The sequence below is a fragment of the Culex pipiens genome, chromosome 2 (assembly GCF_016801865.2).
Source record: "Culex pipiens pallens isolate TS chromosome 2, TS_CPP_V2, whole genome shotgun sequence".
Lineage (NCBI taxonomy): Eukaryota > Metazoa > Arthropoda > Insecta > Diptera > Culicidae > Culex > Culex pipiens.
In genome coordinates, this window is record NC_068938.1 from 59,662,067 (window position 1) to 59,687,790 (window position 25,724).

Here is a 25,724-nt window from a genome sequence, read left to right on the forward strand (position 1 = left end):
ACGCAGGCTCAACATATCATTTGCATGCAATTTTTGGATTGTATGCAACAGCGACTAACCTTTCAAATTCTCCATACAAACTTTAGAGAAAAACCATTTGGCCCTGTCTAAATATTTTTGATAAATTCAAAGCGCACTTGTATCTGGGGATCCCAAAGAACCTTTAGATAATCGAGGCTTCGAATAATCGAGTCTAGACTTCACTCACCAACACTCACCGGTAGCTCCAGAATGTCTCCTCAAAACCGTCAAGTACCGAAAATTTCCGACTTCCACTTCGTCAATCTCAACCACAAAGTTTCACTCTATACTGCAATAACCCACTCAAGTCCCAATTAAACCCAGCTCCTCGCACAAACTTTCCCACTGTGCACAAACTGCGCTGACAAATTGAAAAACACTTCCCCGCGCCGCCGTTCTAAATTGTTTGATCAGTCCGGAGGAAAACTTTTCCCAGTGCAGACGCGCGCGTGGTTCGTTGGTCCCGTGTCGAAAAAAACCCCACTCGAGCTGGGAAAGTTGGGAAAATTCCCTTTCATCCCTTTCGTGGCACTTGTCGAGTTTAAGCTCGGGGTTTTCCCGCGTGGGAACGAAAAAAAAACACTCGTTTTACACAAACAACAATGGAAGAAGTCAATAAAAAGTTGAAGAATTTTTTAATTAATTCCAACGCGAGTGGTGTTGAGTTAAATTGTTTGCCCTCGTTTTCAACCGCCAGACGGCAGCAGTTGCAGGACTATTTGCGCTACAATTACGGGGCGGCAGTGTTGCCAGCCGGCAAACGCAAGTACCAGGTCACTCTGGCATTCCTAATTTGTGCGATCGCGAGGAATCATCTCAACGAGCTTGCAAATGAAGATGTAAATGAGCCGGAAGCTGCTGCGGAAGCTTTTTTGCATAATTTTCAATTTGCATTTTCAGTGCATCCTCGAAATGCCCTCGCAGCTGCAGAAGGCGTTCCGACCGCCGCCGGAGAGTTGCAATTTTTGCGCTGGAATTCGGAGCGTGCCCCGAATCTCCAACGTAGATCCGGATGACTTTGAGCGGAGGTACGCGTACGGTGCCGGTCCGGTCATCGTGACAGATGCCACCGCCAACTGGACGGCACCGGAAGTGTTTGACTATTGGTTCTTTGGGAAAATTTACGAAACATATGGCGCCAGAAAGGGTGCGGCTCGGTGTCAGTTTTTCCCTTATAAAACAGGATTTCGTAGTCTGCAGGAAGCGTTGAGCTTGGAGGAAGCTCGGGTTAACTATGAGCCCGGAACGGAACCGTGGTACTTTGGGTGGAGCAATTGTGATCCGGTGATACTGAAGGTGCTGCGGGAGCATTACGGGAGGCCGTACTTTTTGCCCCGGGCGTCCGAGAATAATGCGGTCGATTGGGTGTTTATGGGTGGGACCGGGTTGGGGGCACATATGCATGTAAGTTGGACATTTATAGCTTTTTGTTGATCCCATCCCCTTGGTTCTCTTTTTTGAGCACAATATTTTTTTTTCAAAATCAATTGACTGTCAACAATTTGTGAAAATCGCTCTTGTCATTTTGTCCAAACATTAGTTAAGCCGTTGCAAGTCTTTTTTTATGTTTTGGTCCAATAGTTTTGCATTTTATTTTCATCCATCCTTCATGAAAATTATTTTTTTTTAATTTGGGAATATATTTCTACGAAAAAAACGAATTTACACACATTAAAATTCATGTTAATAAGCCGTAAAAATAAAAGATTTAAAAACTCTACGAAATCTGATTTTTTTTTAATTTTAATTTTTGTATTTTTTAATCCGGCTGAAACTTTTTTGTTGCCTTCGGTATGCCCAAAGAATCCATTTTGCATCATTAGTTTGTCCATATAATTTTCCATACAAATTTGGCAGCTGTCCATACAAAAATGATATATGAAAATTCAAAAATCTGTATCTTATGTCCCGCCCGTGTGGATTAATCGGACCGCGCACTGGACTCACAATCCAGAGGTTGCTTGTTCGAATCCCGCGGCGGGCGCTCTAAAAATTCTAAGTAGGAGCCCAGGGCGGCGAAGTCCTTGTAGTTAAAAGGAAGACACTAGTGGTTGGTACTAGCAATAGTGGCCGAGAGCTATAAAGTCAACTTCTTATCTCTTGAAAGAATTTTTTGATCGATTTGGTGACTTCGGCAAAGTTGTTGGTATGGACAAGGACTACACTGAAAAAAAGAATAAACGGTAAAAAAAAATTTGGTGATTTTTAATTTCACTTTTTGTCACTAAAACATGATTTGCAAAAAAACACTATTTTTCTGATATGTTTTAGAGGACATCAAATGCCAACTTTTCAGAAATTTCCAGAGTGTGCGAAAAATCTTTGACCATGTTATGATTTTTTGGATTAATACTGATTAAAAAAAAAAATACAAAATCATTTCAACTTCATTTTTGGATGTAAAATCGAATTTGCCATCAAAAGTAATTTTTTTTAAAACAGGGCCCATCTTTGCCCACTTCAGAAAAAAATATTTTTGAAAAGCTAATTTCTCTATACAGTCGACTCTCTGGCTGTCGATCTTCTCGATATCAATATTGCTCCATGTACCGATGAATTCTTCAGTCCCTTCAAACTGCATACTTCGATTGTCTTTATTCCTCGATATTTTCTCTTGCTTGAAGGATCTCTTCTTCAACGGTCCGTTGGATTCTATTTGCTCTAAGAATCTATTCCGGTTGTCAATAATTTCATTTTCTCATGGCTTGCATAGACATTTTTCTTTGACAAACGAAGAGCAGTTCTCTTCGGAATCGGTCTTTTTTCTTTAATTTAAATTTTTGTATTTTTTAATCCGGCTGAAACTTTTTTGGTGCCTAAGGTATGCCCAAAGAAGCCATTTTGCATCATTAGTTTGTCCATATAATTTTCCATACAAATTTGGCAGCTGTCCATACAAAAATGATATGTGAAAATTCAAAAATCTGTATCTTTTGAAGGAATTTTTTGATCGATTTGGTGTCTTCGGCAAAGTTGTAGGTATGGATATGGACTACACTGAAAAAAAAATGATACACGGTAAAACAAAATTTGGTGATTTTTAATTTCACTTTTTGTCACTAAAACTTGATTTGCAAAAAAACACTATTTTTAATTTTTTTTATTTTTTGATATGTTTTAGAGGACATTAAATGGCAACTTTTCAGAAATTTCCAGAATGGGCAAAAAATCTTTGACCGAGTTATGATTTTTTTAATCAATACAATTTTTTTTCAAAAAATCGAAATATTCGTCGCAAAAAATTTTTCAATTTCATTTTTCGATGTAAAATTCAATTTGCAATCAAAAAGTACTTTAGTGAAATTTTGATAAAGTGCACCGTTTTCAAGTTATAGCCATATTTAGGTAACTTTTTTGAAAGTTTTTTTTTTTTTTTTTTTTTTCGCAGTTTTTCATTTTTTAAAATAGTGCCCATGTTTGCCCATTTATGAAAAAAATATTTTTGAAAAGCTGCGAAAATTCTCTATATTTTGCTTTTTCGGTCTTTGTTGATACGAACCTTAGTTGCTGAGGTATTGCCATGCAAAGGTTTAAAAACAAGAAAATTTATGTTTTCTAAGTCTCACCCAAAAAACCCACCATTTTCTAATGTCGATATCTCAGCAACTAATGGTCCGATTCACAATGATAAAATATGAAACATTCGTGAAATTTTCTGATCTTTTCGAAAAAAATATTTTCAAAATTTTTAAATCAAGACTAACATTTCAAAAGGACCAAACATTCAATATTACGCCCTTTTGATATGTTAGTCTTGATTTAAAAATCTTGAAAATATTTTTTTTAAAAGATCGGAAAATTTCACGAATGTTTTATATTTTAACATTAAAAATCGGACCATTAGTTGCTGAGATATCGACATTAGAAAATTGTGGGTTGTTTGGGTGAGACTTAGAAAACATCAATTTTCCTGTTTTCAAACCTTTGCATGGCAATATCTCAGCAACTAAGGTATCGTATCGTATCAACAAAGACCGAATTTGATTGCAAATTGAATTTTACATCGAAAAATGAAATTGAAAAATTTTGGCGACCGATATTTCGATTTTTTGAAAAAAATTGTATTGATTAAAAAAATCATAACTTGGTCAAAGATTTTTTGCCCATTCTGGAAATTTTTGAAAAGTTGCCATTTAATGTCCGTTAAAACATATCAAAAAAAAAAAAAATAAAATAGTGTTTTTTTGCAAATCAAGTTTTAGTGACAAAAAGTGAAATTAAAAATCACCAAATTTTGTTTTACCGTGTATCATTTTTTTTTCAGTGTAGTCCATAACCATACCTACAACTTTGCCGAAGACACCAAATCGATCAAAAAATTCCTTCTAAAGATACAGATTTTTGGATGTTCATACATCATTTTTGTATGGCCAGCTGCCAAATTTGTATGGATAATTATGGACAAACTAATGATGCAAAATGGCTTCTTTGGGCATAAAAAAGTTTTAGCCGGATTAAAAAATACAAAAAAAAACGAATGACCGAAATCTCAAAGAATTGCTCCGAAGCTTTGAAGGTTGTTTGACATTTCTTTATTTTTGTTTGCTGGACGTTGCCATGATTCTCTCCCATAGCTGGTTAGCAAGAAAAAACCAATTTCAATCGAGTCTTCATTTTGCATCGTTCTGTAAACTGATGCTTCTCTTCCTCGACGGTCCCTTGGATATTGACAACCAGAGAGTCGACTGTATTTTGCTTTTTGGAACTTTGTTGGCCCTTTGTTGCTGAGATATTGGCATGCAAAGATTTAAAAACAGGCAAATTGATGTTTTCTAAGTCTCACCCAAACAACCCACCATTTTCTATTGTTGATATCTCAGCAACTAATGTACCGATTTTCAATGTTAAAATATGAAACATTCGTGAAATTTTCCGATCTCTTCGAAAAAGACATTTTAATTTATTTTAAATCAAGACTAACATTTCAAAAGGGTCAAACATTCAATTTTACGCCCTGAAAATGAAAATATTGTTTTCGAAAAGATCGGAAAATTTCACAACTGTTTCATTGATTTTTGAATTTTCATATATCATTTTTGTATGGACAGCTGCCAAATTTGTATTGACAATTATATGGACAAACTAATGATGCAAAATGGCTTCTTTGGGCATACCGAAGCCACCAAAAAAGTTTCAGCCGGATTAAAAAATACAAAAATTAAAATTAAAACAAAGACCGATTTCGTAGAGAATTGCTCTGTTGACTTCTCATCGAGTTCTACAGAACAAGGTTTTCTGATAACGAAGCTTTATGGAGACGCTTGGTATCTTAGAAAAATTCTAAGGAGACACTTGTAGACACAACAGTATTTATACCCGAATTGAGTTTTTATTACCAGAGCTGAGAAATCGGCTAGAATTATTTATTATTACAGAAAAATGAACTTCCAACGTGTAGAGTTGTGTCATTTTCAGGTAGACAACGTCCGTTTGCCGTCCTGGCAGTCCCAGCTAAAAGGAGCTAAGGAATGGATACTTGCACCCCCACCAGAATGCTACTACAGTTGTGACTTCCTCTCCGTTGTCGTTCAAACCGGAGATACAAGCAAGTTTAATTTGAAAGTTCCCTTGATTCATCTTTAATCCCGACATTCCCCCATTCCAGTCGTCCTGGACACCAACAAGTGGTACCACAAAACGAACGTACTGTCGGGCGAGATCAGCATCACCGTCGGTGCGGAATACGACTAAACTAACCTCGATATGATGGTCGTCATCGGTGGAAACTCCACGATATCCTCTCTTATCTCGAGATCGTTGTAGAAGCTGACCACGTGCGGCTCGTTGTTGCGGAACACGCACGATCCGTTCGCGGACGGAATCCTGTGGTACGCCGGGTCGTCGTCCTCTGTGTGCGAAATAAATGTGTGTTTGACTCCCCTTTTTGATGTACAAATTATTTGTGTTTTCATTGCTTACCGCAGTTCATCGAACGCCCTATCCACAATCCGTCCTCGCAGATAATCTTCCACGTGGTCTGCTCACCGGTGATACTGGCGATGCAGTCGAACGTGATCTCCGTACCCGAGTGGAATCCCTCCTCGCTGTCGTCTATTTGTTCTCCGTTCTTGTACACCAGCGAACCGTGGATCTTGCCCGGAGGACCACAATCCCGACCGTCGTTCTCATCTTCGGACGAAGTCACGTTAGCACCGTCAAGGACAATGATCGAACTGCTGTCGTCGTCCCGTGACTTCCGCGATGCGGCAATATAGCCACAGTTGAGCGTTTCCGGAGTCAGCGATCCAAGGGCACAATCTGTATGAAACACGATCAGTCAAACGTATTGCCTAAGTTGAACAAAACCTACCCATTTGAACCGCCGCCATGTTCCCCATACCACTCTCGCACTGTATCATCACCGAGCTACCGTGCGCAATGGTCAACCCGGCCCGGTATCCTCCCTGGTACATGGCGTGCATGATCTGGGGTAGAACGCACGGCGCCGGAAGACACTCCGGCAGCGAACTGACCGCCCACTCCCCATTCCAGCACCGCAAATTCGACGGTCCCTGCGTGTTGTACCCGGGATCACACTGAAAACTGATCATCAACCCGTTCTCGATGGTTTCCATGGGGGTCAGCGAAACCGTGGACGACTTGACCGCGTCCATCGTCGTCATATCGACCGGCGAGGCGTAGTACTTGCCATGTTCCGTCGAGGGTGCGAAGCATGGTTCTGGAAAAGGTAAAAATCGTTTAGTAGTCCCGGATTTATCACAGTTGAGTTGATACTCACTCATACTGCAGGTTGGTTTGATCGGCTTCCATCTTCCCCGGACGCACTTCGAGGTAGCGTTCGGGCTCACCATGTTGGACACGTACCCCTTGCTGCAGGTCACCTTCACGATCGTACCCGGTCCGAACGTTTCGTTGGGGTCCTTGCCGGGTCGCACGATCTCCAGAAGCGCGTACGACTCACTAGCCAGCGGTTCACACGGTCCTTTGAACTTGATCTTCTTGTTCGCATCAAGGCCATCAACCCCGCTGGAATCGGTTTGGTTCTGCACCGCTCGGCTATTCTTACGGGCACGCCGAGTATCTTCGACGGATGATGCGGCTGGTTCCCTGGTGGTATCACGCTTTCGACGAATGATTTGCGAATGAAGCTGCTCCATCAGATTGGCCGGCGAAACCGGTTTCTTTTCCGCAAGAGAAAAGGACTGATCAGATGGAAATTTATTCTCTGAACGTCCGTGAACCTTTGGAGAGACTTCGGAGGCAAACTGCCAACTGGTGTGGTACTTTCCCGTCAGCGGAGGAGGGAAGTAGTTGGAGTAAATGTCGTTCTCCGTCATTGCAATCGAATGATTGCCCTCGGGTATGTCGTGGAAGTCGTACTTGTACGTCGATTCTTCGTTGATATCCGGAATGGCTATGGGAGGTTGCACTTTTGGCTTGACTCGTGACTTGTTTATTTTCGGTTTGACCACACGTGGCTCTTTGGTTGTGAGTTCATCTTCGAAGTCATTTGCTCCGATGCGCGCTTTGTGAACCACCCTATTTCTCGACAAAGATTCCGGATCGTTCGTGTACCATCTGCCATCTTGTACATTAATTTTGTGGTTCTCCTGCAGAGGACGCATTCTGTTATATCCTAACAAGTTCTGAACGTAGTTCCTATACTTGGCCTTAATCCTCTCGTAATACTTGTTATAAGCCTTCTCAACATCTGACAACTCACGGCGTTCACGAGTCAACACTGTCTGGAAAGCATTTCGTAGGAACGCATTCCGATTTGCTTCAATGCTGCGTTTCGCTCGAAATCTTTGAAAATCATCAAAATTATAATGTCTCTTGTGAGGTAACTGCCCCCGATATCCAACAACACTTCGTTTTGCCACCGCGTGTTGTTCCATCGGATACATCCGGTGGTATTCGTCATGCTCGTCCAACTTGCGCTTCAAGTAACGATAGTGTTGCTTCAGGTGATTAGAACGGTGGAATCGCAATCTTAAATCGATCGATCGACGCCTTCTAGTCCACCGTAGGCGAGGATGTTGACCCGGAATGCACTGAGGCAGCTCACGTGGACTCCACTTCCCGCCGATGCACGTTGCACCTGGAGGACCTACGTCAATCACGTATCCTTTGTCACACTCATACATAATCTGCTTGTTGTTAATCACCTTCCTCACGTACGGTCGATAGTCATAAAGACCCATATTTCCTACCAGAAGCACCTTCCCGTTGGGAATATACCCTGGGAATGCACAATACACTTCCTGACACTGCGGAGTCTCTCCCGTCCAGTTTCCAAACGAACAGATCAACACGTAATCGTTCGGATTCGATAGCTCTTTACCTCCCGGTGCCGTTAGGTTATATCCGTCCTTACACTTGAACCTCGCCCGCATACCGTGCTCGGTCTTCGGCGCAAGTACCATTCCGAACTTTGGCGGTTTTGGCATGGTCTTACACCGCGCCGGTGCACAACGCGGAATCACACTCCATGTTCCGTTGTTGCACGTCGGAGGTGAAAGCGAAGAGAACGGAAACTCATAGTGCTCGTCACAAATCACTTCCAGCACTGTACCGTGCTTGACCTTCGAGCTGCTTCCACTGGTTGGCACGATCGTCGTCGAGTTTACGTCTATGTCGAACTCAATGGGTATGACCTGTCCTTGCGATATCGACGGCACGACGCACGGAGCCAAACACTGTGGCAGAGGATACCTCCAGCGGCCGTCGATTTGACACACCGAAGAAGTGTTCCCAACCAGCAGCATTTCCGGATGACACCGGAAGATGATACTCGCTCCCAGGCCGGTGCCGCTTTCGATGTTTTCCAGCCAGCCGTTGTACAGCGTGCCCGGATGGCCACAGTTGATCTCTGCAATGAAACGCGTTTAGAACTTCGGAAGCTCCCCCAAACGAAGACTGTAACCTTTGCACGCCGGTAGCGTTCCCGTCCAGCGTTTGTCCGCACCGCAACGGCGCGAACTCTCGCCCACCAGAGTGTATCCGTACCGGCACTCGTAGCTCACGACGGAGTTGTACGAGGTGCTGGTGTAGATGGCTTTGCCGTTACGGGGATTCTCCGGAGAGGGACACTGCACGGAGGTGACCACTGGAATGTTAGAAGGCAGTTAAATATTGGCGGAATGGTTGGTAATCCAGATAAAAGTCGAAGTCGGAGATCAAGTTGTTAACTACTCCACAAGACATTCTGTCGTTTGTTCAAAATCGAACCCAGAATCAAACTTAACATAGGATTGTGATATTTGGAAGGAAACGTAAGCTAAATGAGAAGAAGAAGAAGATTGCAAAATGGTCTATCCGATAGCTAAAAGATCATGAAATGAAACCTAAAGCAGTAGGGTGTGTCTAGTGGATTGTACCGCGCGCTGTGGACTCAACTTCCTTCCTCAAAACCACCACCGCCAATCGCTAATACTCGCTCGCAAGTTATTCATTTTGCATTCTTCTTCTCTTCATAGCTAGCTTTTTTTTTGCTCTGATTTTGTTTTTCATAACTTTTTGTTTATTTTCAAACATCGTTTTTTTGCAGTTTGTTTCTAGCGAAACTCGCCGACAGTTCAAAAAGTAATGTGCCAATCAAGGACGAGCCGAAGGAAAACAAAATGAAAATGAAACAGGTATTAGAGATTGCGGCAATGATTTTATTGAAGAAATTAGTGTCACATTTTGCATACATTTGTTTGAATTCCTCACGTTTGCTTGCTTTGTTTTCTCTTTCTGCGCTCTCTGTGGAATGTCAAAATTATAAGCCTTATGTTTGTTTACTCTGTGATCAAAATAGTAGCCTCTAAACATCTAATTTACGATAGCTGACTAACTGTTTTAGAGTGTTTGTATTCCTTTGTTCTGATCTCCCTGAATTATCCATCTTAGTATCCTGCAATAAATTGCTCACTTACATCACACACGCCTTTGTTCCATTCAATTGCTACGATTCATCAGCTCTACTGGTTTCAACAAGTGTTTAAAATTTTGTTTCTGGCCTAAGCGTCTCACAACAATGCATTTGAAGCTCCTAACATTAAGAATTGGTTCTGTGTGGGTGCAGTGTTTTGCTACTGTGCGGAATGTGGGTGTAGTCTGGTGCAGCTAGGATTTTCTACCAAATTTTCAAACTTTATTCAGCAGTGGGTTGAGCTTTTTTTGGACGGGAAGGGAAAGGAAAACAGTTTATATGAAAATAATAGTTGGTATTCGAACGAGGTTGAATGTTTTGCTTTTCTTTATGAAGTTTTGAAGTATTGGGATGTATATGAATATTTAAAAAAATGAAGCTTTGTTAATAACTCTGTTTTGACTAATACTCATTTCTTGTTAGGAACCTCAAAAAGCATTGTGTTATAAATCCCTTCTTATTCGAAACTTGATAATAATAATAGCTGTAGTTGAATAGTTGACACTCAATTTTATACACTTGAAAATCACCACGCATCTCCACAAAAATTTTACTTATTATATTTTTTTAAACACGTGGGACAAGCGTAATTCGTGATCTATTCAAGCAAAAAGGGACTTGCCAATGAAAATTCAACAATTTATGTTAGTTTTGGTCTGGACCTAAAACTTAGGCTAAGTTAATTTAATTTCATGCAGAAATAAGTCTGATATTTCAATGAATTAAATCGTGACACATTATCCGGGCTCCAGTGAAATAATTTCAAAACTTAATTTTAATGGCAATTTTTTTAGTGATCGGATTCTACATAGTTTAAGGCTTCTGAAACCAACTTGTACAAACTTTAAAAGATTTATAAACTCCACTATTGACGCAAGTTTTCTAGCACGTATCGTATAGGCAGAATAGCACGTCAAAACCACCTCCGGAAAACCCAAAATATCAGGTCAGAACCATTTTTCAAAGCCTAATCATATCCTGAAAATATTATCGAAATTTGATTTTTTTTTTTTCGCAGAAAAAGTCTGGTTTTAAAGCAACAACAGTGCATTCAAAAACAGGTTAATTTATTTAAAATTGCCAATGACGTCAATTGATTCAGATTTTTATTTTACGTTAAAAACATGAAAAATCTAGTTTATGAGCAGCCTTTTAAATAAAATAAAATAAACAAAATGAAATTCTCTCACGGTGTAACATCACGCTTCAGATCCTTAACCCAAAGTTGATTGTTTTGGAAAATTTAACGTACTTCTAGAGTAAAAAAGTGTTTAAATTGAGGAAGTATAATAGTACCTCTTTTATGATGATACCCTTTACTTGAAAAAAAATCAAAAACAGAAGAAAAAATAAAAATTGGTTTATTGAATCTTTAAACAATTACAGAACAATATGTTTCGTTAAATAAGCCACACTTTCAGTTAATCCAACCAAATTATTGGTCAGGGCATGAAATAGCGTACTATTAACATTTTAGATTTTAGGGAGGCCATTAAAGCTTAGTTAGGCCATATAAATGTTTTAAGAACCATCATAAGGCCATAAGTCATAAGTCCTAGGTGACGTAGTAAGCAATAGAAACGATAACTTCAGTCTCTTTGGGAGTCGTTTATAATTAAACACAAATTCGCCTGAAAAAATCATTTCAGAATTGCAATTCAGAAAAATTACTGAGCATTGGTAAACAAATTACTGTAATTCGGTACCTTTTTCTTTAAAATCTGGAGCAACACGAGAAAATGGCGGATAAGCATTTTGACTGCTGAAACTATTTTGAAATTTCAAGACAACAAGTTTTCACAAAAGCTGGCCTTCCCAGCTACCTTGCGAAATAGTTCTAGCTGTCAAAATGCTTATGCGCCCTTTTCAAATGTTGCTCCGGAAACGGTTATTTTAATACCGATGGCCCAGTAAATATCATAGTGTTTTACTGTGTACACAGTTGAAACTTGTTTAATATTCTTGCTGTCATTTTAAACTTTGGTGCGGCCATTGGCTGGCTGTTATTTTAAATTTTGTTGAAAAGGGTAGTTTGAGATAAGAAAAATCTTTTCTGTTTGCGTCGAAGTTTCTTTTCTTGGGCTTCGGAAAACAATAGGGTGAATCTGCGTTTGTAAACAAGCAGTTTATTCCCCTCTTACTTGACGTGAACTGTCACTTGAGCAAAAGGAATAGACTGCTTGTTTACAAACGCAGATTCGCCCTATTGAACTGTTACTACAGTTCTTACCGGAACAATGCACAAATGTCACGATCTATTTCTGACATTGCATCGGTCGATTGCCAAAAAAGTACACGGTTTGATATTATTTTGAAATGTTTTTTTTTTAATTCTATAAATCAAGAGAAAAAAAACAAAAAAAGCTTAACTGTATGCACGGTAAACTCTCCATCGTTTTTACCGAGTTTGTTAGAATTTTAAGCGGTCAAATTATCTTTTACTGAGCCCGCGGTAATAAAAGATTTTACCGAGCACTCGGCTGTTGAAATTTCTGTAAAAAAAAATTACCAAGTACGGTGAAAAAATCTTAGATAATATTCAACATGATTCAACTCTTCCTACACTTTTTCCACCAACAATTTGTACTCTCTGTCTGCAACGTAAAACATTCAACCTCGCTCGTTTTCAGTTTTCTGTTTCATTCCATTACGGAATTTTCCGAAAGTAGTACTCACAAACACAGGTCGGCAGCTCCTTTGGCGTCCACGATCCATCAGCCTGGCAGTAACGTTCGGATTTACCGACGAGCTCGTAGCCCTCGCCGCAGTGATACGTGACTTTGCCGCCAAAGGTGTAACTCTCGCCGGAGTGCCACCCGTGGGCCGGATCCGGAGGTTGGCCACACGAGCGGGCTAAAAAGCAGCAGGAAATAAGATGAGTTGAGATTTTGTAAACAAGGAATTGCTGCGATTTCTTACGTTCACAGGATATGTCCGGTCCATACCAGCTGGCCTGCCCATCCACGGCCAGACACTTGGCCCGGGGGAAACCAGCGGTAGCGTATCCGGTGTGACAGTGGTACTGAACGGTCGAATCCAGATCGAACGTGGCCTGCTCGGGAAGGGCCGAGTGGCGCGCGTGCTCGATTATCGGCGGTTGTAGACAGTAAACTGGAAGAAGCACAAACAAGTAACGGTTTTACTGAACTGAGATCACACCACAACCGGCTTAGTCAAAAACACCATTACTGTTCTGTTTGCAGATCGGCTCGCTTCCGGCCCAGGTTCCGTCCGCCTGGCAGAGACGGCTCTGCAGACCGACCACGTGGTATCCGTGGGGGCACGAGTACACGGCGCGTGATCCAAAATGATTCCCCGAGACGGTCACCGCCCCCGTCGGTGGTTGCTCCAGTGCGGGACACTCCCGGTCCGGCTTGATGCAGGACATACCGCACGCTCCGTCGCACAGACACTTTTTCTTCTTACTTTTGCAGTCCTCGTCGGATGAACATTTGCGCAGACATTTTTGGCCCTGTTGTAAAATAGTACAGAGAAGAAAAAAACAGTTCTACACCTCAGCAAAAGCGACTCAGCCTAAAAAATACCTACCAGCAGTGTTGCCTGCTCCTCGTCCCGCGGACACTCGGTCGAGGGCGAATTCCGCGGATTCTTGTACACCCGGCCGTCGTCGTCCGCCTCGGACGATTCGTCATCCTCGTCCCACTCGGAGTCGTTGTCGTCTTCCGTTTCGGTTGCCGCCGACGTCGGAATGCCGTATGCTGTGGAATGAGAAGCAAGCAAAACCCGGTTAGTTGGTGGCACTGGTAGTACATCAACATTAGAATTTTGCGGGCAGAAGAGCGCGTGACTTGGATCATCCAATCAGAGGAGTACTAGGATTGTTTTTTTCTTCAATCGGGCAATGATCCAACCTCGATTAGACATTGTGGTGCCTTCGAATCGGCGGTGCAGTCACGGCACGATATTGATATATCTGGTATTACGAGTTTAGAAAAACAAACCACCAAGCGTCTCCTCTGAAAGTTCTCCTCTAGTATAATGCCATGGAGACGCTTGATACATGAGCGAAAACGAAACTATTGGCACTACGCCCCCCGGGGCATGGCCTTCCTCTAACGTGGGATTTCTGCTCCAGCGCCTCTGACGAGACAGGAGAAACCGGGACCGACGTTTTACTTCACCATCCGATAGAAGCTCAGTGGATAAGGCGGGAATCGAACCCGCGTCTCATAGCATCATCGGGATCGGCAGCCGAAGCCGCTACCCCTGCGCCACGAGACCCACGATACATGATACATGAGCATAACTATGTTATTTTGAAACTGAAATTAGCAAGCGAGTTTTGCTACCTATAACTGTACTTATTTTATATGAATGCTTATTCAACATCTGTACGTGAACTTCACCGAAATCTGTGTGATAACATGAGCAGTTATTTTAAAAAGTGTTTCAAAAATCCACAAGATACATTGTACAGTTTTGGCCACACATCAAAATCAAGTCGTCGCTGTCGTGCTTACTTGTCGCATGTTGGGCCAAATTGAGTTAAGAACGCCATTTTGTGCAGCTTACAATGCCTCACCTGATGACCTTTACAGATCCCCAAAATTTGATTTCAATAATAACCAAAAAAAAAACTTTGTGCATTGTTGTCATATTTCATACACAGCAAAAAAAGTAGTAATCCAGCTGCGTGTAAAAGGCCTTAGTGTAAAATAAATTTTGCATTATTTTATGAAATTCTATGTAATATAACACCCTGAAATATGTAGCCCATCAGTATGGGAAACCTTCTTGACCGAAATTTCAAACTCATATATGCGTTTAACCTTTCCATTCCTCACTGGTCTGATGGCCGAGCGAGCTAAGGCGCCAGTCCGTACTGTTGGTGCTGGGTTTGAATCCCGTCGGTTGCAACTTTTTTTTTGTGTTTACAAAACTTGTACATGCAGCGTGTTATATTAAGGGTCTTTTTTGACGAAGGTGATGTGCATGCTTTTGCATGCGATTTTACCATCGGATTTTTTGGTGTGTATGTAAAAAAATTCAATCTTGCAGTTATATCTTGACACAGCCTGAACATTGATGTAAGTACGACAACTTTCCAAAGGGATTTCAGTTCAGAACGCGCTCGACACAAGTACAAGCTCAACTACCGTACACAATTTTAATTATAACTCTGGACTCCAGCAACCAAATTCAATCAAACTGCAGGACAATGCACAGAATTGTCAACCAAACAAAACTTTTTTTGTTTATTCAAGGTCAAACATTAAAACGCAGAACGTCAAAAAGCGACGTGAGACAAGTTAGCACGACAGCGTCGAAGTAACTTAACATATGTAGCATCTTTATTAAAACATTACATCGTTGCTTGTGTGCTTATCTTGTGACACGTCTGCTGTAAAAAGATAGGACGTGTCACAAGATAGCACACAAACGACGAAATCCTATTTAGAAACCAGACATTTAGAAGTATGAAGGTACATATCTAGACTTTTTTTATTAGGTCCTAGGGGTCGTGCATAAACCACGTGGTCTCCTTAGGGGGGGGGGAGGGGGTCCGAAATCCGACCGAAACCATGAAAAGCCATGGGGGGGAGGGGGGGGGGTCAACGGCTGACCACGTGGCCTTTAAAAAAAAAATCTTTTCTTAAAAAAAAACAAAAAAAAGCGCTTTGAATTTACTTTTATGCATACATTTTTTGTTACACTTCAAAACCATACAATTATTGTGTTTAAAATTATTACTTATATTTCAATGTCATAATATTTTCCAATTCAATATTGAATTATATATTTCGGCAGATTCATATCAATACTTTGAGCCTGTTATTGATTGTACACTTTTTAATACTCATGTAACTACGTCTTGCAAAAGTTTAAAAGCTGTTAAAAAATAAAGTGACAGTATCCAAAGTTAATATACCCTAAAAAAATGCGTACCAAAATGCAAACACAATTTCTCTTTTTTGTTGATGGTATCAAGTAGCTAAAAATGTGCTTGCAAATTTGCATTGAAAGCAGATGTAGTCTTCGATAGTTCAATTTTGGAACAACTTAAAAAATTAATATCGCTGACAATTTTATAAGATTTTTGTAACAAGGCAAAAACTAAATATGTATTATAAATGAAGTGTCTAAAAATGATTCTCTGCGAAAATTTTTTTTTTCAAAATCTCAGATCTTAGCTAATTACCGTAGCTGGTCCTATAAGTGATTGAAGAATCTTAATCGAAAGATTTCCTTTTGGCACTTAAAACAAACTCAAGATATCTTGTATCTCCTCTCTCATGCAATATTTTTTTAAGTACAAAGAAACTAAAAACCCCAATTTCAGGATTATCGCACAAAATTTCAGTATCACTACCTCATTTGCAAGTGAAACATCTAACATTAAAAAATAACCAGTAACGAAAAAACGAACGATACATACTTTAAGATTCCCCAAAAGATTTGATGAATATTTTGGTCTAAAATATATTCCTTATTTCATGGGTTACACAATTTGGATTGTTATATTACATTACATTTCATAAAATACACGTTTACTATCCATCGTCAAAGTTGTAGGTATTTTTTTTTTAGTTTTTTTATGTTAATAGGGACCATCTCTTGAGCCAAAGAGAAACATGGGCAAACATTTTAGATTTTTAGAGAAAAAAAACGAGCTTCAAGCAAACATTGTTTTTGTTTCTCAATTAATTTAAAGATTAAAAAAATAGGGGCCAAAGGTGCCCTTTCCTGAAAATATTAGTTTTTCTTTAAGCTGAGAAAATATACTATACCCTCAACTTCATATTTGAGATAAAACCACTCAAATATGTAGACACATTAAAATAATTTAAGTTTTAAAGAGTCATTTAATTTTTAAATGCCGATATCAATATGTGAAATAAATTTCAATACAATGCCGTTAAAGATCAACATAAATAAAACTCCTTAAAAAAGATGGAACGGTATTTTCAACTCGCTGGTTCTCGGGCATAACTCAACCAACCGGGACATTTTTTTTTTGAGTGAATTATAAGGATGTCTAGATGATCCTTAAACTTTGCAGAACTCGATTTGGTCAAATCTGTAATTTATGCGATCAAAAACGTCGTTCCAACTTTTGTTTGCTCTAGTAAAAAAAAATCGACCGAAAATCCGCGGAGACAAGCCCGAAAACCTGTGAGTTGAAGTTACCGTTCCAACGTTTTAGGGAGGCTTTGGCATCCGTGTATATTGGACATGCGTTGGGCGTCCCAGTATTAATAATTTCAAAGATATTGAAAAGATTGAAAAATTAACTTATTCAATATTTTTTTTGTAATTATTTTGAAGTAATATCTCAGCAACCAAAAGTTGGATCAAAAATCTTAAATCGTAGATAATTGCTTATTTAAACAACTGAAAAAAAATGTAAAATAAATTCCAAATTTTAGCTCAATCTTTTTTAAATTTATCAAAACACGTAGTCGATAGCAAAATCAATTTAAAGTAAGTAAGTCTTACCTTAAACAATTTGGATGTCCATGACTAAAAGAATGATTTTTAGCGCGTTGTCTACAACTTTTCCAAAGACACGAAATCGATTTTGGAGCAATTCTATACAAAATCGGTCTTTATTCTTAAATTTTAATTTTTGATTTTTTTAATCCGTCTGAAACCTTTTTTGGTGCCCAAGCCATTTAGCATCATTAGTTTGTCCATATAGTTTTCCATACAAATTTGGCAGCAATGAAAATTAAAAAATCTGTATCTTTTGAAGAAATTTTTGGTCGATTTGGTGTCTTCGGCAAAGTTGTAGGTATGGATAAGGACTACACTGAAAAAAATGATAAATGTTAATTTACTTTGCTGATTTTTAATTTCACTTTTTGTCACTAAAACATGATTTGCAAAAAAACACTATTTTTATTTTTTTTATTTTGCCAACTTTTCAGAAATTTCCAGAACGGGCAAAAAATCGTTGTTTGAGTTATGAATTTTTGAATCAATACTGATTTAAAAAAATCGGAATATTGACCGCAACATAATTTCAATTTTATTTTTCGATGTAAAATCGAATTTGCAATCTAAAAGTACATAAGTGAAATTTTCATAAAGTGCACCGTTTTCAAGTTATAGCTATTTTGAGGTAACTTTTTTTAAAAATAGTTGCAGTTATTAATTTAAAAAATTTAGTGCCCATGTTTGCCCAATTTTGAAAAAAAAATATTTTTGAAATGCTGAGAAAATTCTTTGTTGCTTTGTTGCTGAGATATTGCCATGCAAAGATTTTAAAACAGAAAAATGGATGTTTACTACCCAAACAACCCAAAATTTTCTTATGTCGATATCTCAGCAACTAATGGTGCGATTTTCAATGTTTAAAAATAAAACTTTCGTGAAATTTTCCGATCTTTTCGAAATCAATATTTTCAAAAAAAAATTAAGACTAACATTTCAAAACGTCGTAATATTGAATGATTGTCCCTGTCTCTGATTCTTGTATGGAGAAAAAAATTAAACAGCTCGACTTTTTTGGACACACTGAATCATTGGAATCAATCATGCTTAATTAAAAAGAAAAGTTGCTGTAGTTTGGATTTTTATGAATGTTTGGAATAAAATAAATATTAACTAGGAGCTTTCATAACTAGATATTTTCCTTAAAATAAAATGAAAATATTTTTTTCATGAAACAAAACTTTTCTATTTAATTTCGATTTTAAGAAAATATTTAAAAGCGCATTTAAATTAAATCATGAATGCTGTTTATATATCAAAATAGCTTTGATTCTTAAAGCATTTTTATTCTGGATGCAATTAATTGCACTGCAATTCCATAATTTTGAATACATATGTGTTACTAAGTTGCTTGTTTTGTTGAGAGTATTTTTTACTTTCTGTACCATTTCAATAAATTGTTATACTGTTATTATTTACCTTAAACTTTGTGATATCATACTTTTTTCACACTTTTAAGTGAATTTCTGTTTTTTTTATATATATGATTAAATTGGTTTTAATGGTGTTACAGCACCTACACAAATTAAAATGTTTTCTATTTGACCCAATGTCACCCCCTCTAAAGGGTGAGTTTGAGTTAATTTTAAAACGATTGGCATTTATGAACGGTGTGATTATACTAGCCATATTCTGGGAAAATGTTGGTAAATTCAAGAGCATTCCCCAACATTATTTATTTCGATATAATTTGAAATGTTTTTATTGTGTTAAAATAACAACAGTAATATCGTTTTTTGACCAAAAGTCACCACCACTGACGGTACATCATTTGTGGATAAACATTTTTGAAATCTATACTTATTTTGTTTTTTTTTAAAGATTTTTCACCTGGGAGGAAAAAGCCACGTGGCCATATAGGGGGGGGGGGGGGGGGGTTGGCGTGAAACCACGAAAAACCATGAGGGGGGAGGGGGGGTCAAAAATTCTCCAAAAAAAGGCCACGTGGTTTATGCACGACCCCCTATAAGCAAATGTAAACATTGAGTAGATCCCTGATAGACATTAGATGTGGAAGAGATACACTCAAATTTAGATTTGTTTATAGGACCTAATTAATAAAAAAAATCGAGATATCGAGATTGGATTGGAGATTTGGATGATTCTTGTTGCATTCGATCCGGAAAGATGACAAGAATCATCTCCAATAAGGTAGATCCAAAACAGATGCATCTACCCTAAGTTACAAGTTACAATGAATAAGGCATTTCCAACATTTTTTTGCAGTGGAGATACAGCCGATTGATGTTGCATTTCCAACTTTTTTGACCCCGTTGGGGCTTCAAGGGTTAAGAAGTTGGAATATATTTCTTACTGGATTAAGAATTGGAAAAGTTCAACATTTATTAAAATTACAGGTTGTGAAATATTTACTGCACAAGATTGTAACCGTCCAAAGCGGGAAACAAATTTCGACCATTTTTCCGACTAATAATATCCGTTCCGCCTGAAACGCGTGGTCCCACATCCGTAAACAAGCCACCGCGAACTTTATGGTAATCTGTCTGCTGCCGTTGTCAACGATCCTCAGCAGACGGTGCGGCTCAGACTGCGGACGGACGGACGGGATCTAAATTTAGTGCCATCAACCATGTCACCCGTCTAGCCACGATGTCTGTTTGCGTTTCGTGCCGTGCATCGTGACTGCGATTTGCCGGTGGTGGCGAGGGAGCCGAGTGGTGTTTTTTGAACCACAAGTCGAGCGGATCTTTACGTCCAACGCGATCGGATGCTCTCTTTGCAATCTAGCCATTTCTAGAATTTTAGTGAAACATTACATTTTTAGCAAGAATGTTTCATGAACAAATAAAATGAAAACAGTTGAATGGAATTGTCTTTGAAACCACAGTTTAAAAATAAATTTTAGAACTATAATTTAGAGTAATTCTAAACGTCATGTAACCTCTATTCAAGATAGAGTGCAAGAGTGCTCTCTTTCTTTCCTCTCAATATATTCTTTCACAGGAGCAAAGAGGCAAGAGCGTTGCTCTCTTGCTCACTGTCTTACAACGGTAACACCGCTCACGTGAGTGCTTCGTCGCTCACTCGGGGTATATGTCGGATACGGGTCACAATGAATTGTATCAGCAAAGCAAACTCGTTTTGGGTTGACGATTGATTCAATCAACAGTGAGCTAGGGCACTGAGTGAAATCAAGTCAAGACAGCACACCGTCGGCACCGATGTCTGCTCTTCGACTCGACGCGGGATCTCTAGCGGAAACGTTGATGGCAAGTGAACGTTAGCAGACGGCGAGGATTTATTTTTGGCGTGCCACAGTTGGGTTCGATGGTAGCTTGGCTGGCTGGCAGGCCAAGAGATTTCGCGATCATGCGACATGCGAATACGGCGACAGCGGAACCGAGCAGATCGAAACAGACATCGTGGCGTGTCCGATGCAGTGCAGCGGCTCCAACAAGTCTCGCCAGACTCGCGGGCATCGTCGGCCAAATCTTCGTCTTCGTCCTAGTTTTCCCGACGAGACTCTCGCTCTTCAGACGATGTGTTTTGCATTGTTTGGTTTCGGAGTTTGAGCCACTCTCCTTCGTGGAACGTCCGACGTTCCGCCAGACTCGCTGTCTACGCGTCGAGTACAATTTTCCTCTCAAACGGTTGAACGGATGCGTGCGCTTGCAGTACACTGAGTCGAGTGTGACTAAGCGTTGAGATCGCTAACTCCTGCGTTCTAGACGATTGAACGCGTGGATTTAGGTAGAATCCACGTTGAGACCTCTAGCTGAGAGTCCACAATCCGAGAGTATTTTCGTTATATTTAAATTATTTCCTCGGGTGATTTAAGTGAAACCAACCGCCCGCGGTTTCGTCCCCCTCTCTGTCTAATTGTGTGTTTTTGTGTGTATTTACGAACTTTAAATGTGCCATTTGCTGTCGCGAATCTAATTTATTTGCGTGTCTTTTTATCAAGTGTTTTTATCGCCACACAAATTCGACGACGATGCGCGCGTGTAGATTATTGTGGGTGAACCGCAAGTGGGTTACCGACCGTCCCAAGAAGATCATCGCGTGGTAGAGCATTAATCTTTCCACGAAGAATTAAACAAGTTAATGATGTCACGGTGGCAATCAATTACTTTTGTTACACCATTTGTTTAAAAAAGGACTGATTTGTGCGTAGATCGGAGACAGCCACCAGCACAGGACAGGGCAGGGCACGACTATAGAAAATTTAGGGTTTAGAGTGAAGAGTAATGTTGGCATTATGCAAAAAAGGACTTTCAAAATTTATTAAGAGTTTTCATACATGTAAATCGTCAAAAATGTCCGAGGTTGGTATGGGCACACAACAAAAATTCAAGCATTAAAAAATATGCATTTTCATCTATTAACAAAATAAATATGAAGACATTTGGATGTACCATTGCCGAGATATAGCTATTTTGTCGTTTTTCAAAAAACGGGTGCCACGATATCTCAATACTGCTTTGACCAAATCGGCTCAAAATTTTGGCGAAGACTCGTTAAACCGGTCTGTGTGCATGACGAAGGCCAATTTTCAAAAACTTTATTTAAAAAAAAAATAAAAATATTTCTTTGTTTTTCATATAAAAAATCATCAGTTATGGATTTTTTTATTTTTAAAAAAATTAGGATTCTTGAGTCTTGAGAGTCTTTACCTCAAATTTCAGCCAATTCGGTCCATTCCATTTCCATCTCGAGATATCGTGGCACCCGTCAAAACGCTCACAAAGTTTGTCAGTTCGCTTTGCGCATGGCAAAATTGTGAACTTTTAAATCGTCTCTTAATCAGTTCAGTTACGAAATATCTTCATGAAACTTTCCGGAGTGATTGAACATCATCTTTTTAGTGGATTTAGTGAATTTTCTGTAATATGAAATTTTGTGATTTTCTACATGTATGTAACCCCTTAAACATATTTTTTGACTTATGTTTTTCCCGACCAATTTTAAATCGTTTGTTTTGTGTGAGTTTACAATTTGTTGAAAATCACATTTTTTGTCGCTTTTTTGAATCGCTGATCGGCAGTTTGACTCACAATCCTTAAGGTAGTCAGTTCAAATTTCGGGTGGATGAGAGCTTGGTAGGAATCTTGCAATAGGGCATGCTGTAAAGCGAACAATTTATTTATTGATTTATTTTACCAAAATACTTTTTTTTACGGTTTCGAGGTAGAAATCATTTTAAAAAAAACTAGCTTATTGAAAACACCGAAAATGGAAGGGTTCGTACCTCATTTTATTAAATTTAGCTAAATTGAGAAATGAGATTTTGATGCGTTGGTCTCATTGATTCAAGTAAACCCATTTATAACCTCTCATTGATTCTAGTAAACCCATTTATAACCGACGACCTGATCATAAATAATTTTCTAATTAATATCTGAGCATATTTTTCATATAAAAAGCATCGTTACGCTCTACAACCCACAGATCTTGGCGGTCTCTAAAGCAAGATTTCTACTCGAACCTAGGCATCCGAAGGCTTAGATGGGGAGAGCACCCACTTCTTTTTACACCTGGTTCCCTTCCACCCCGGGATTCGAACTTTGGATTGCGAGTCGAACTGCCGACTAGCGACTCCATCGAGGCAGTTTTTTTTTCATATCAGCAAGGGTTAAATACAAACAACATAAAACAAAACATGTTCAAAAGCTTTGTTATAAAGTAACACAGAGGGTTGAACCCTCCACGCCCTACACAGAAAAAAAAATGATGGTAATATTCATCAGGAAATGGTGACAGATTTTGTGGCAAAATAAATGATTAATTTTACCCCAGAAAATGATGAATTTTCATCAGTTTTTGATGAATATTCATCAGGTTCACATTTTTACACATTTTTTATGTTATATTACTCAAAAAAAGAGCCCAAGTAACATTTTTTTCCAGGAGTTCTACAAGAGCTCTTCAAGATAGCTACAGCATAGCATTTTGGACCGCGGTAGGATAAAACTCTCTTCAAGTACTCTTCCAAACTCCTGAAGAAGTTTTGAAGAGAATTTTATCCTACCGCGGTCCAAACTGCTATGCTGTAGCTATCTTGAAGAGCTCTTGTAGAACTCCTGGAAAAGAATGTTACTTGGGAGGTAATATTCAACCTACCAAATTTTCAACATTCCAAAACTCAACTTTTTTTTCTGTGTACATATTATCACAAAACACAACCCCCTGAAACTGCATCTGACCCGGATGCTGCGCATCCATCATGAACTACAAACACTATTTCCTAGATTTTCACTTTCACACACTCCACACTTCCGTATGATGTGCCAAGAATCACGTGCAAGGACGCGGAGTTGCTGTCTCGAGAGTTGCTACACACAGCAAAGATATCCATTTCCCTCCCAGCCCGCACTCCCTGTGCACGTGCGCACATCAGTCAGCCATCATCGTATCTCCAGCAGTGGCAGTGAAAAATGATGCAAAGTCAAACATAAACATGCCAAAATCAGCTGTCGGACGCCGCTTTCAACCTGGCACGGCGCGCATCACATGGCCCGAAGTTCGTCTCTTCCCGACCCGAACACAACATAAACATCGCCAACCTCGCCCGCACTCCTCCACCCCCCTCGGGGAGGGGGTTGACCTAGGAAGTCATCACGACCCACCACCCACCCACCCACCCCGATGATTGTTGCCACCACCACCCCCCTCGGAAAATCGACGGAGGAAAAAAGGCTCACCCGTTTTAACCAATATGGCTGACAGCAGCAACCAGGCGAGAAGGTTTTTGTTCAGCAGCATTTTCTGGCCGGAAGTGGCACGCCCCCGGGTCGGAATTTATCGCACTCGAACGCGGCACTGGACGCTCTACGGGCTGCACACCATGTCACGCCGGAACTCGTTGCGGGAACTGGCCCTTTTTGTCCTGCGAATCCGAGTGAAAATCACTTTTCTTCAGCACCTTGCTTCAGCAGAAAACGAGCAGCGTGAAAAATCTATGTCCTCACAGTTGCACGGTCAGAACGTATCTCCGCGAGCTGTGCGAGCTCGGTGTTCTCGGAGATTTCGCTCTGCACGAAGTATCCTTGTCAATGATGGCTTTCGATGATGACACTCGCAGCCTCTTCCAGGACCAGCACGGAAAAAAGCTCCAATGGTAAAGTTGAGAGATTTTGAGCGCGCGCGATTTTTCAAGTACGTCGTAACTTTTCCAAGACGAAAAAGATTTTTCTGTATATTTTAAGAGAGAAAATTTCGCTTTTCCTATTTTTCTTTCGTTGTGACCAGACACCTTGGCCACCAGAAGACGACTGACTGGCTGCCGTGTTCGTTTGCTATCAGTACCAGACTTGAGGATCTTTTCCGATTCTGCCAACGCGGAGAGAGTCTCGAGTGCAAGCAAGCTGTCGGTTAAGCAGTTCGTGAAAAATGTTTGATTTTTTCAATTTTTGATTTACTGTTTATCCCCCTGATTTTAACTTTATTTTCATAGCTAGCAATAGCATAAACTTTAAACTTTTTTTGCATAATCACAAAAATGAGTCAAATGTTGTTGTTGTTTATTTAATTAAAGTGACTTTAACCTAGAGAGGTCGTCACTTCGAGTCAGATGAAATCTGCAATTTTGCATTTTGAAGCTAAAAATGAGTAGTCCTGTGAGTAACCATGGGCGTAAAAGGGTAAACGGCAGTTTTTCATTGTGGCCGATTTTCACTTTGCTGATACTTTTGAAACCGATCACAGAAATAGATTTTGGTCGAAATACTATCCACCAACAAAATTTAAATCTGTTGAATAAAAATCATGACAGTGATGAAGAAAAGTTTTAAGTGTACATTTTGTTTTAAATTAGGTATGTTCGAATCAAAAATTATAAGTACATAGTTTGATTGAAAAATTGCTATTTCTAAACTTTTAAAGTTTCAAAAAAATAACCCTCCGCTTTCAACAACTGTTTCAATTGTAGCAACCGTTTTATAAACACATGTTTAAATAACATTATTAAAATATTTAGAGTAGTTTGATCCTCTTTCAGTTATTTCAGGATATCTTGCGATAAATGGCTGTAAAATGCTCAAATTATTGATTTTCAATTAGTATCGTTAAATTGTATAAAAATGAGTAAAAAATATTCAAGTCTAGACAGGGACTTTTCAAAAAAATTGGACTGGTTTTTTCAGAATTTTTATTCGACTTTTTATCATTAAAAGTTAAAATTTCAAAATATAAATTTTCTTAATATTCGACATTCTTAAACATGGTTAAGGGAGGTTAAGGGGACTAAAAAATGCATCTTTTGTGAAGGAATTAAGGATTGTTCAAAATTTTGTTCAGGAATTATTAATTTAAAAAAAATTGAAGTTTGGGGAAAAATCTGTTTTGAGAAAATTTACTATACTGGTTGCTGAGATACAGCAGTTATAATTTTGTGAAAAATTAGTTTTTCTTA

The 25,724-nt window shown here is 39.2% G+C and overlaps 2 protein-coding genes across 5 annotated transcripts in view; one reads left to right on the top strand and one right to left on the bottom strand.

Moving 5' to 3' along the window:
• The window catches only part of LOC120413586 (uncharacterized), a 39,975-nt gene extending 15,387 nt beyond the window's left edge, over positions 1–24,588 (bottom strand). For 2 of the 4 annotated variants that reach the window (XM_039574483.2, XM_039574481.2), the window contains exons 1-10: positions 24,016–24,588; positions 13,448–13,617; positions 13,082–13,370; positions 12,818–13,009; positions 12,575–12,751; positions 8,909–9,091; positions 6,761–8,854; positions 6,332–6,700; positions 5,941–6,279; positions 5,719–5,869 (exon numbers count right to left, since the gene is read on the bottom strand). In XM_039574483.2, the coding sequence (XP_039430417.1) occupies positions 5,719–5,869; positions 5,941–6,279; positions 6,332–6,700; positions 6,761–8,854; positions 8,909–9,091; positions 12,575–12,751; positions 12,818–13,009; positions 13,082–13,370; positions 13,448–13,617; positions 24,016–24,076 (4,025 nt within the window). In that variant the 5' untranslated portion in view covers positions 24,077–24,588. The remainder of the gene's footprint in view (positions 1–5,718; positions 5,870–5,940; positions 6,280–6,331; positions 6,701–6,760; positions 8,855–8,908; positions 9,092–12,574; positions 12,752–12,817; positions 13,010–13,081; positions 13,371–13,447; positions 13,618–24,015) is intronic. The other 2 variants (XM_039574482.2, XM_039574484.2) reach the window with 2 other exon arrangements.
• On the top strand, positions 306–5,767 carry LOC120413587 (uncharacterized). Its single transcript, XM_039574485.2, has 4 exons — positions 306–860; positions 922–1,425; positions 5,437–5,566; positions 5,627–5,767. Exons 1-4 carry the CDS (start codon positions 624–626, stop codon positions 5,710–5,712), a joined length of 957 nt encoding a protein of 318 aa, XP_039430419.1. The 5' UTR covers positions 306–623; the 3' UTR covers positions 5,713–5,767.
• Positions 24,589–25,724: the final 1,136 nt, after the last annotated feature.